At 31.9% G+C, this 12,164-nt stretch overlaps 1 protein-coding gene across 1 annotated transcript; it reads left to right on the top strand.

Moving 5' to 3' along the window:
* The first annotated feature begins 7,870 nt into the window (after positions 1-7,870).
* On the top strand, positions 7,871-8,779 carry LOC132061047 (probable disease resistance RPP8-like protein 4). Its single transcript, XM_059453926.1, has one exon. The coding sequence runs from the start codon at positions 7,871-7,873 to the stop codon at positions 8,777-8,779; it is 909 nt and encodes a 302-aa protein (XP_059309909.1).
* Positions 8,780-12,164: the final 3,385 nt, after the last annotated feature.

Raw genomic sequence — 12,164 nt, 5'->3', positions numbered from 1 at the left:
CAAATGATTGATACTCCAAGAAATCCATCTCTGTAAGTTTGTCCTTTTATTTTCTTCTCCTTTTCTGTTACGTTACCATGTATCTATTATCATAAAAAATTAAAAAAAATTAAAAAATAAAAAACTCTTTACCATTCTACTTACAAATTGATAAGTTTTTAGTATACGTACAAATCCTCTCCCTTTTTTCATGTTTTCCTCCTTTTTCTCAATATTTCCTCTTCTTGTAAATTTTTATTTTTTATTAATTATTTTTTCAATTTTTTATGTTGATTGATCATTGAATAAAGTAGTAGGTCTTATTGTTTAGTTTGAACAAAACACACGTCTTCAGTAACACCATGCAAATCATATTCCTCTAGATTTCTTCCTTCACATCTCTTATTTAGAAACATGCCTTTTAAATCAGCACCGACATCACCAATGGTGAAAATGCCAAAGTTAACTTTTTTGAACGCTAGAGGAAGATCCATATTTTTTGTAAATTGAGACGAGACACCAATGTTGGGGTTTGATTTTTATTTTCTTGGATTTTGATTTTTTTTGTTGAAGCTTCAATTTTTTGATGTTATTTTTATGTTACTAATGGAGATTGAGCGGGATATTGACGATTTTTTTTTTGTTCTTTTGATGTAATGATTCAACTAGAACTATTGTGTTTATAGATGAGTATACTATTTCTAATTGTCATCGGTTATAAAAGAGGAGTATTGCGGTGAAGAACGTAACTCTTTTTGAAACTTATTTGTTCTAGTGACCAATGGTGACAATGGTGAAATTTATTTGTACATGAGAAGAAACAAGAACTTAGTTTTATATTATGTAATATATATGTTTCAAAACATATATACTTTTTCAGAATAATGATTTTGCAATTTTCAAATGACAAATAGGTGTCTAGGATCCTCAACAATTGTGATGAGAATCAATGAATGCTTTATCATCCTTAAAAGATTACGGTGCATTCATATGTTGTCTTTATTTGTCTTTTTATGGCTATTTATAGCATAATTTTAAGAAGACAATCTATAAATAGACGGGTCACTCGATATAGCACTGGTGCTAGAATTCCTAAAATCATGTCTCATCTAAATTCTATCATTCACGACAGTGATATTGCATGTATTGATAAGATTTGGATGGATAGAAAGGCCTTTCAATTTTTGATTTAGCCACGAATATTGGAGGATTGACGGACACTAACAATATGTCAACAATCGGTGTAGCAATGCTCTTAAATATTTTGGCTCATCACGAATAAGAACGACTAATTAAAGTTGATTATATTAGATCGGGGTGGAGGAAGTCCCTGTGTTTAATGAATGTCTAAGAGCTATTCTCAAAACTAACTCCATTAGATGTACTTGTTAGTCTATCTAGTGGCCTTAAAAATGAGCGCCTTATGATCGATGGAAATGGTTTAAGGTAGGTGAATTCAATATAACATTTGATTTACTATAGAAAGATTTAAAACATTATCATGTAAGCATTTTGTTAATTTATTTTATAGGGTTGTCTAGGTGCGTTGGATGAGGGGACATGTCTAGGTGCTGATGATGGTACTTCACATTCCATTAGAGTTCGAACAAACAATAAGCTTGATACGTGTACCGGAAAAGGAGATATAGCAACTATAATCTGATATTTTGCTTCTCAAAGAAGCCATTTTTTTCAAACAAAAAGTTTAAAATGCTACCATTTTTTTGCATTTTTGCCCAGATCATTTTTGCACGGTTGCATTTTTTGGCTTCGATTTTGCATTTTTTTGCACAGTTTCTGCATTTTCTGCATCATTTCTTTTATTCCGCATCATTTTTGCAGGAGGAGCATTTTCTGTTTTCTTACATTTTTTGGCTTGAGATTGCATTTTTCGGCCATATTTTGATTCATTTTAATCATTTCTGCACAATTTACGCATGTTTTGACTTCGTTTTTGTATTTTCTCATGTAGTCTGTTTTTGCATTTTTATTTATAGTTTACAATGGGAGAATTTTGCACACTTTTTGCATTTTTGAAATTTCCAGATTTTTCTATATGAGTTTAGTAAAATCATCGTTATGCACAATTTTTGCATTTCCGTATTAGTTTCGCTTTTCTTTTTCTTTTTTTTTTGGTTTCTAGGCAATCAATTTTCCAGCTTGAGTGACTAACCAAAGTTATAAGAAGAAAAAAAAAAAAAAAAAAAGGAAACAAACTAGTGAGAGTTCATTATATTGGGTAATTTATAACCGATGCACCAGGCAAGATCTCTTGCATGTTTTTGCACTTATGCGCAACATAATCTCAATAATCACATTAAATATCAAGGTTAAAATCCAAATGAAACTTTATCCAGGTTTATCCAACTTCAAACCAAACACATGCTTTGGATTATACATGTATCCCACCTTAATCCAATAGATCCAAACAAAGGACTAGTACTAAATAATCCAGGGTATAAGATTATTTATTTTCCTGAAACTATAATCCCAAGATAAAATATTTGTCCGCATACCAAATGACCACTTAGGGCTCACAATAAAGTTAAAGCGGACAAGAGAAAGCAACACAGTAGCTAAACTGAACAAAACATTAGACATTCGACAGGACAAGATATGGTAAAGGAACACAAGTTCTTAGAATTCTCTAGTACCTAATCAATCCAAGAGGGAAAAATAAACATTAAGCATTGCACCTTCAAACCTACAAACCTGAACTCCCTACTTAAACAATTGAGTACCAATAGAGCAGATAAACACTCCCAATTTCCAAATGAAGCAATGTAACTGATTAATTCAGAGTGTGGACAGTAGGCGTCTACTGATAGATTCAATCGCTTGCAAAGCTGCAGTCTTCCGCTCAATTTCCTTCTTAGCTGTTTTAGCTGCCTCCACTTGGGAGCCAACTTGTTGGCAAGGTTTTAAACACTCAATAGTATTTGAATCTCTTCTTCTACCTTCTCAATTTCTCTCTTCAGTCCACCTCTTCAAAAATCTCCTTTCCTTTTTGATCGAACAACAACCTCTTCATATTTGCTCTCCAGTTCTGAAAAGACGAATATATTTCTTAAAAATCAAATCCTTTTGATAAAACCGAACCGAAAATTCAACATGGTGAAAGCACCAACAGCCCATGTCCCACCTAGTTCTGATAACAACTTTAACATTTATGCTTCAAACTTTCTCTTTGGATAAGATTAAGACCATTATTCTTAAACTTGTTCCGGAGCATTTGAGCTTTTTGTGGGACTGTCACATTAACTTTGAATATTAGAATCTCTTAAATCTCCAACTAACAGTCCTAAAGCAGTTTCATCAATGTAAGCATCAAAAGATTTCTGGAACAAGGTAAAGTATAACCACTAGATAAGTCCACGTCCTATTGACTATAACCACTAGGTCTCCTATTGAATAACCTTGACTCATATTATTGGATTAAGACTGAATGTGCTACGGAAAACTGTGTTAAAAATATTCTGAAATGGAAGGAACTTCTTTAGATGTAGTAATTTCTAGGGCTATTGAATTTAAAATGATGTACTTTCACTTCAGTAACAATACTTGTATAACTTCAATTAGATACATCAAATGGGAGCTTACTGATAAAAATTTCTATAAATTTATTATTGTTGGGGCCTCAATGGAAAATTCGAAAAGGGAGGCATTGGTAGAATTCATTCAGATGTGTAAAGAACAAAAAAATCTTGTAACCAACAAAGATGAAATAGTGCTTAAAGAAGCCAAAGACAAGCAAAAAGTGCTACAACAATAATAATATTTTATTGAAGCGATAAATCTGAAAAGACAAATTTTGCCAATCTTTCTTTTATCTCGGGAGAAATACGATCTGGAGGAACTAATTCAAACCCCTCTAATTTAGAGATCGATCATTATCGTAACTGGATAATTGGATATAACCAGACAATTCATGTTATCACCAATTTGCCTGCTGATTTAAGAGCTTTACATGCAGGACTTACATAGCTATACAAAATAACCTTACTCAACTAATAATTGAAACAGACTAAAGAAAAAATCATCAGTATTAATCACTTTATATTAGTATTAATATACTACTATCTATTCTACCCCAAAAAAATTACTGCATACTACAAAGACTTCTAAACAAGGGAAGAAAATGTATGTTTATGTAGGAAAACTTACTGCGTATCACACGGACTTTCTTGGAATTCCTTTTTTACCTATTATAACGACCTTTGACGTTGTGTGTGACCTTGTTGCTACCATGTTCTTATATTTTTCTTCAAACCTCCAATTCTTTAATTTCTTTCTTTCTGTTGTGTTTTATTAGTAGTATGTTAGGACTGAAGTTGATTTCAAAATAGGAATAGTTTCCACTGAATGAGATCAATTGTATAAAATATTTTCTTTTAATTTGTCATGCCACTTTGTTTTTACCTTTCTTTTCTGTTGTCCTTTCTTCTTTGTACTTGCCATGCATGAAAAGGTGCCAAATTGCTAATAAAGCACCAAATGGGTGCTATAATTTCTTCATGCTTATAAAACTTTCTCATGTCAACTAGTCAAGTTAGGGACATAAATGTCTAAGCATCGTGTTAAAGTTAGGGACATTGACATATATATACCAGTGCTAATAACTATTGGCAAGGTTTTAGCCAAATATTTGACTTAGCAACTATAGCCCAACCAAAAAATGGCAGCGGATAGCAAAATCCTAATTTTTAACAATACTGCACGATGTATCCACCAACTACCGCGGCTGATATAATTATTTCAATTTCTCTTAAAGTTACTGGTTCAGTTAAACTTGGGAGTCTGGTAGCTACACTCGCTCGCCCCTGAAAGGAAAAGCTCTATGCTACTTAATGTTTGATGAAAAGTGGCGATTTCAAATCCATAATTGCTTCAAAATTCAACCCCTAAAATATTTTTCATATTCCAAAAATTTTACACAGAATCAGAGTGCCAAAGAGCTAAAATAAGATAATAACCGGTCCTAAAATCAAATGTTCATTTGGACTATTGACAAAAATTACTCTACTTCACCTGTATCGGATCCTCGAAAATACACTACTTTTTAAAAAAACATCTTAATATTTTTGAAGAATCTGAGAAAATAGGCAAAAATAAGATAATAACCGGTCCTTCCATATTTTTTGCAAATGTAGTGTTGTCATTTATCAAATGAAGGACTATTGACAAAAATTAAATCCTCCTTCCTCTGCTGTAAAATCACTCATTATCCATTCACATTTAACTAAAACTACTACATAATCAACCCGACTACTCAACAATTCACCACACTGTTGGGTATGCGAATAAAAAAGTACAGACTTGGTAGGCCGAAAAGAAAAATGAACTATTAACAAAAATTTGGATACTCAAAGATGTGTGTATGGGGGAGATATATATTTAGGGAATCAGGAGACAATATGTGTGTGTTAAGAGTATCTTTGGGCCGTTAATAACCCAAAAACTTTGTGTGTAACTTGAAGTCTTTGGCGGGACGAGTGATGAAGATGGCGGAATGTTTTAGCATTATGTGATACTATTTTCCCATAGTTATTGTGTCTTATTTTCCTTTGCCGATCCCTTTCTTATAGTATATTTATATAAGACGCATACACGGCCTTTGGTTTCGGTGTTGAATATGCGAATAAAAACACATATATATTCGAAGACGCATACACAGCCTTTGGGGTTCCGTGTTGGGTGTGCTACCTCGGGGTCACCATTGGGGAAGCAGGGTATACATAAGATGTTAATATATATATACTAATTTTTATGTATCCATTATAAATCGTAGGGATTTTTAGCATTGAAACTACAATATCACATCAACCCGTACTCTTTAACAATTAGCACCAACACTTCCAGGGGATGTTATCCGGATAAGTTTAGGCTTTAATCCGTGGAAATCGCCTCATTACAAAGTTATCTGTCTCTGAATTTCTGAACTGGAACCTGAGAACGACCAAATTGAGGTTTACTTATCCAAAACTAAGAAATGGAGTGCCTTTGGTCCACCTTTTCCTATACAACACCATATAAGTTTCAACCACGGACTAGTTTACTGGAATGGAACCATTTATGTGTCATTTAACAAACGTTTCAACACGGAACACGAAAAGTTTGAAGAAATTCCCATTTGACCAACTTAGAAGTACTTTTTGACTTATCTTGTGACAATTGTGATAGTTTAAACTTCAGCTTGAAGTATATTACTTAACATGAATTCTTTTTGTCATTAACAAAATATGGAACTGAGAGATTATTCATTCTTTGAAGTAAAAGAGCTAGTGTGCTACAAAAACTTCTAAGAATACAGTAAAAAAATTAATTTGACAAAAGATTATTCATTCTAGTAGACAAAAATCAATGACTATTGTAAATAGTTGAGTAGTACCAGATCCAACTTACCTATTTTTCTGAAACAAGAAAAGCCGATATTCCTCTTCTTTGAAATACTAATCCAAGGAAAAACTGAATTCAGTCAACTTAACCAATTTTGGCATCCAGCCACCAAAATTTCATGTCAACGCCATGACCCATGAGGGTTCATTTGTCCTTTGACATTTGGTTTGTATTTTATCAATCTATGATTTCATTATCAGCTTGTCACGCTAGTTGCTTATCATAATTGTAGATATTCCCTTGTCGTTTTCCTTCTTTTTCATTCGATGTCCGTATCCACGTTAGGGCCTCGATTAATTTGGATTTGCATCGCATAAAGTCCTTTAAAAATAAAAGCACTCACTACTACGATTTTTTTCATACGCAAAACTCCAAACCAAGACCTCTAGTTGAGGCTCTGGCTAGAAATACCCCATTCTCTGTCAAAGGAGCTTTTCTTTGTCCGCGTTTTTGCAGATACATTTTAAATATTTTAAATTACTAATTATTGTTACGCTTAAACATACTTTTACATAATTTTCAATATATAAATTTTACTTCAAAGACTTTGAAGATTCTATATCCGAATTTTACATAGAAAATTAGTTAATATACTTCGAACTATGTCACAGGTTAAACTTTTATAGGCTATTTTGGAGACATGAGAAAGACCGGAGAAAAGGTATCTAGATGTAATTCCTGATATGAAGTCTAAACTCACCATTAATTCTTTAATTATGTCACTTGTATCGCCCCTGGATTGACAAGAGAAATTGAATAAAAGATTTTTGTGTAAACATTGACAATTCGACTTTTTATAGACAGCCAATAGTCAACAAATTGCTGGCCACATCCACTGTGTTCAAAGTCATATATAGATATTAAAAGGAATTCCTAATAATGTTAAAATGTTTCTTTGTCTTAAACTCACCATTAATTCTTTAATTATGTCACTTCAAATTTTCAAATAATTTTTTACTCACTAAAATAACTCAATCCTGGTACGTCGATTTTTTTTTTTTGGAAAATTTCGGTTAATTGAATTATTTTTATATTTTTTGTGTTAAAGTATTATTTTGACAAAAAAGCAAGTTCGATTTTTTAGTAGTAAAAAATTATTTGAGGGTAAAATAATTTTGAAGGGCTTGATGACAGCCAATGGCTGACAAAGTTATTCGAAGCACAAAATGAAATTAACATTTTAATGATAATGTGTCATAATTGGACATAAAACATAGCTTGACACATCCACTGTGTTCAAGTCAGCTTTTGGCATATATAGATATAGAATGAGTATTAAAAGAGAGAGATACTCCAACAAGTAGTAGTAAACTAGTAAAATAACTGTTAAAATGTTTCTTAATCTTGCAAATTGAAATACTCATTTGCATAATGCGGTTCTAGTCCCTAGACCAGCTCAAAGTTTATCTACATAAATTGATCAAGAAAATCCATCATTAACTATACCAACATCTTGCACAAATTTGCTAAAGAAAGAAAAAATACTGAGTGAAAAATGGCAGAGAGTGCTGTAACGTTTCTGGTACGTCGACTTTCCACCTTACTTAATGGTGGACAGAAATTTCTTGAAGGAATTCAACAAGAGATTGTGTATATCAGAGATGAATTTGAAAAAATGAGGGCTTTCTCTAGAATAGCTGATGCAAAAGAAGAAGATGATGATGACGTACAAGCATGGATCAAGCAAGTAGAAGATCTTGTTCATGATGTCCAGGACATTCTTGAAAAACATGTTGTCATTATGTGCAACAATTTTCAAGAAAAAGGACCATGGTCATGGAAAAAATCCCATCATTCGTCGATGTCTGAAAAGTTATTCGAAGCTCAAAATGATAACATTTTAATGATGTTGGAAGGTGTCAATGCCCGAACTATTGTCATTTCTCAAGGACAAGAAACATTTCTTGAGAAATATGATGTTATAACAAGTAATACATGGTGTAATAACCATGAAGAAGTAGTTCTTGATGATGATGCAGATCTTGTAGGCGTTGAAAATCATAAATCAGCGCTTGTCGATTGGTTACTTTCTGATGATCCCAAATGGAAATTGCATTGTGTAGTTGGAACTAGAGGAATAGGGAAAACCGCCCTAGTCGAGAAAATCTTTCATGATCCAGAGGTGAACAAGAATTTCAGTCATGCAATATGGTTTGAGATTTTGCGGTTTACCAATCTTGAGGAGCTAATGATGAGCTTTATTGATCTAAAAAATGACAGTACCTCTCGAGCAATTGAAGCCATGGATGCTAATACGTTGGCACAGAGGGTCCAACAATTCTTCGAGTCAACAAGGTACTTAGTTGTCCTTGATGATGTCCCTGATATTGCCACATGGAGGACGCTCAAATGTTTATTTCCTATTAAAATTCGTGGCTGCAGGGTTATCACCATCAAGACTTGATGTTTACACAAAATGCACAAACAAGTACATGACAACTTTTAGCATCTTTATAGTATGAATAAATAATTGTTCTTAACTTTGGATAACGCATGGTTAATACCTCAACTTATGAAATAACATGTATACAAGTCATCAAAGAACCCTACATGACAATTCGCCTGGAGATACCTTCACCTCACGCGAGTTAGAGCTCAAATCAGAAGGGTCCCCAACAATAAAAACAAAATTAAGAAATGACCATTATACCCTTAATGAACCCCTCCTAAATTTATCCCCAATTCTCAAATCAAATTTCTACCTAAACCTAATCCCCTTATTTCTCCATCAACACTCTTTCTTCCCCATTCTGCAAATTTCTCCCAATTCATAAAATACATATGAGTGTAAAAACTTCACGTATTTTTTCAACATCGCATTACAACCTTTCCTATGTAGTGAAATATTTCACGTGAAAATGAAAGAGGAGAATCACCCCTTATCCCAAAAACTGAGTTCCGATCAGTGAAGTTTTAGTGCGAAATAAGGATGGTGAAGAACTTGAACGGAAGCAATTTTTACTCACCCAAAAACTTCTTTTCTTCATCAAATTTATTCAAAAATAATAATAAAAAAAAAAAAAAAAAAAAAAAACCTTTCTTTTATTCTTTAATCTTCGTGTAAAATAGTTGGCAGCCTCTAAATGGGTCACTAATCCACTTAGGAGCCGACGTAATTCATGCCCGTGACCTACCAAAAACTCAGTTATACGTGTTGAATTTTAGCTGAGATAGATTAAAGGTGGAAGACTACTTTTGGTCGCTTCAATTGCGCGAAGTTGGAAGTCATACTTTGAGCTTTGAGTAAGCTTAAATCTTTCACTGGAGACACTGAAAAGTTTTTATATATTATGTCATTTTCTTTTAGAGAGACATGATATGCTAATATTATTTTTTAGCCTATATTTATTACTAATATTTTTCAACAGTTGTACCTTATGCCAAATGGATAAATTATACATATTCAACAACACGATTGAAATGCTTCGGATATACCTCTTAGCAACTAAATAGGTTCAAGTATGCCCCCACATCACTTACGTCGTTGGTGCGAGGGTATTTTTAAACTTTTTTAATTTTTAATGGGTATAGGCTTGAACTAACTATTGACCTAATGGTAAGTGCATTTATGATCTAATACGTAAACGAGGGATATTTTAGCCCCAAGCCAATAGATCGGGGGCAGGTCCTTTTCTTATTAACTTATAAGTTGTGGCGTATTGGGAGAGAGGGTGAAGGGGGGGGGGGGGGGGGGGGGCTTCATGAATTCAAGTGAATCCATGCTCCCCTCGTAGATCTACCTCTTCGTAATAGGGTATTCATTTTTTCGAAATCTTGAATTTGTTGATGCTTATAGTTAGATGAGTGAAGGTTCATTTAATTGACTACGAACTGGAACAAAGTATGTCATTTAACTAATTTTGCAATCAACAGAGAGAAATTCAAAAGATGTTTGCTTGATTTGTAATCAATTAATGTGCAATGAATATAATAGTGTGTTAAAATATAATCGATAAAATTCTATGAAGCAAATGAATGATATAAATGATTCAAATTATAATAACCCTCTAAACCTAACTGTCTAACAAATTTATCAAAATAATAAAGAAACTAGGAGAAAAAAAGACAATTTCTAAGGTTGTTCTTGGGATGAAATAGTTTTTGATCTATGGAGTTCGCCTCAATTACAAATGTGGTTTGATCTTTTTGGTATTAGTGAATTTCACTACCCGATAAATTTAGACGCGTATCATGCCGTTTGGCCATAAGAATATTTTACTTTTTTTCATAAATTTTTTCACTTTATTTGAAAATCAGCGTTTGGCCATGAAAATTTCAAATACAAATTGAAGTTGTATTTGAAATTTGAAAAACACCTAAAACCCTATTTTCACTTTCAGTACATTCAAACAACCAAATATTCTTTGCAAAAACTATAATCGTGTTCAAACACAAGTTGAGGTACCTCCATCTTCAACTCTAAAACCCGTACTAAAGTGAAAAAATATTTGATTTTCAATTACTTACTAAGAAATTATTTATTTTCAAAACTAAAAATGGAATACCTCTAATGAAGAGTGGATGAATCCAATCATTCTAACATATCCTTTAATAGTATAATTACGATACTTAGTTGTAACAAGGAATTGATTGGTCTAAAAACAAGTTATGCAAAAATTGTAATACATGAATTAATAATGTAATGTAAATGAGATAAGAAACGACAAGGGGCCCCACCGCATCACTTTTTTTTTTTTATGAGAATTATTTACTTTTCCCGGAATAATATTTCATTATGAAAATATCATCTTTAGTTCTAGTTTGTGTTAAAACACACCTATTATTCTTGAATGGTATGTAGTTATGCACATTTAACCTTTTATTAAAAATGTTGTGAAGTTTAGTCCTTCCTACGAACCCAATAAATAATTGTTAAAATTAATGAGGCAATTCAGTACATGGAAATTTAAAAAAAAAAACTATTTGTTTTAAAAATCAAAGTAAAAAAATATCAAAAATTATAGAAAATAAAAAAAATAGTTTAAAAAATGGAAAAGTTATTTTTTTTTTTTAAAAAAAAAAAAGAAAACTGATTATTTAGTTTTCACATTTTGTTAAAAAATAAAATTTTCCATTTTTTAAATCTTTTTTTTTTCTTCTGATTTTCTAAATTTTTTGATATTTTTATACAAAAAAAAAATTTCCATATTTTTTTTAAAAATCCAGATTTTATTTTTTAACAAAAATGCTGATCTTTTAAAAAAAATAATGTAGTTTTTTTTTAAAAATATACATTTTTTTAATAAAAAATATTATTTTTTAATTTTCAACTCCATTTGTTTGACGGTTTTTGAATATTTTTTTTCCGGATTCACAATTTTAGTTCCTGTGTTTTGCAAATTAGTGATAGGGGTTGTTTTCAACCTTTTCAATTTTGTGAAAAAAGTGAATTAGGGTGTGTTTTTTTACCCTTATCTCTAATGTAAATATTAAGAAACGCCCCCCACCTTCCTTTCAAACGGGTCAACATCTGCAAGAATGTTAGGAAAAAGTAAAGAGAAAAAGATCCCAACAAAACAAGCAAAAATGATTGCAGAAAAAAGAAACGTTCTTTTGCTTTTCTCCTTTAATCTAATGATGTTGTGTTAGCCATTCCTCATGTTTTACCCTTTTTTGTGAAAATTCATAATTGGGTGACGCCTTTATTTCTCTCTTCTTTTTTTTTCATCACTGTTAAAAATCTAGAAAAATAAGTGGATCTTGCAACGACCCTCCAGCATAGTTTCATAAAAAGTTCTTTTTTTTTTTTTTTTTTTTTTTTGCCCCATTTATTTGAAGTTGGATATTTT

Source organism: Lycium ferocissimum, chromosome 6 (genome assembly GCF_029784015.1).
Source record: "Lycium ferocissimum isolate CSIRO_LF1 chromosome 6, AGI_CSIRO_Lferr_CH_V1, whole genome shotgun sequence".
NCBI classification, from domain to species: Eukaryota; Viridiplantae; Streptophyta; class Magnoliopsida; order Solanales; family Solanaceae; genus Lycium; species Lycium ferocissimum.
The sequence above is the reverse complement of the archived record's forward strand: the minus strand, read 5'-3'. Positions and strand labels throughout refer to the sequence as shown.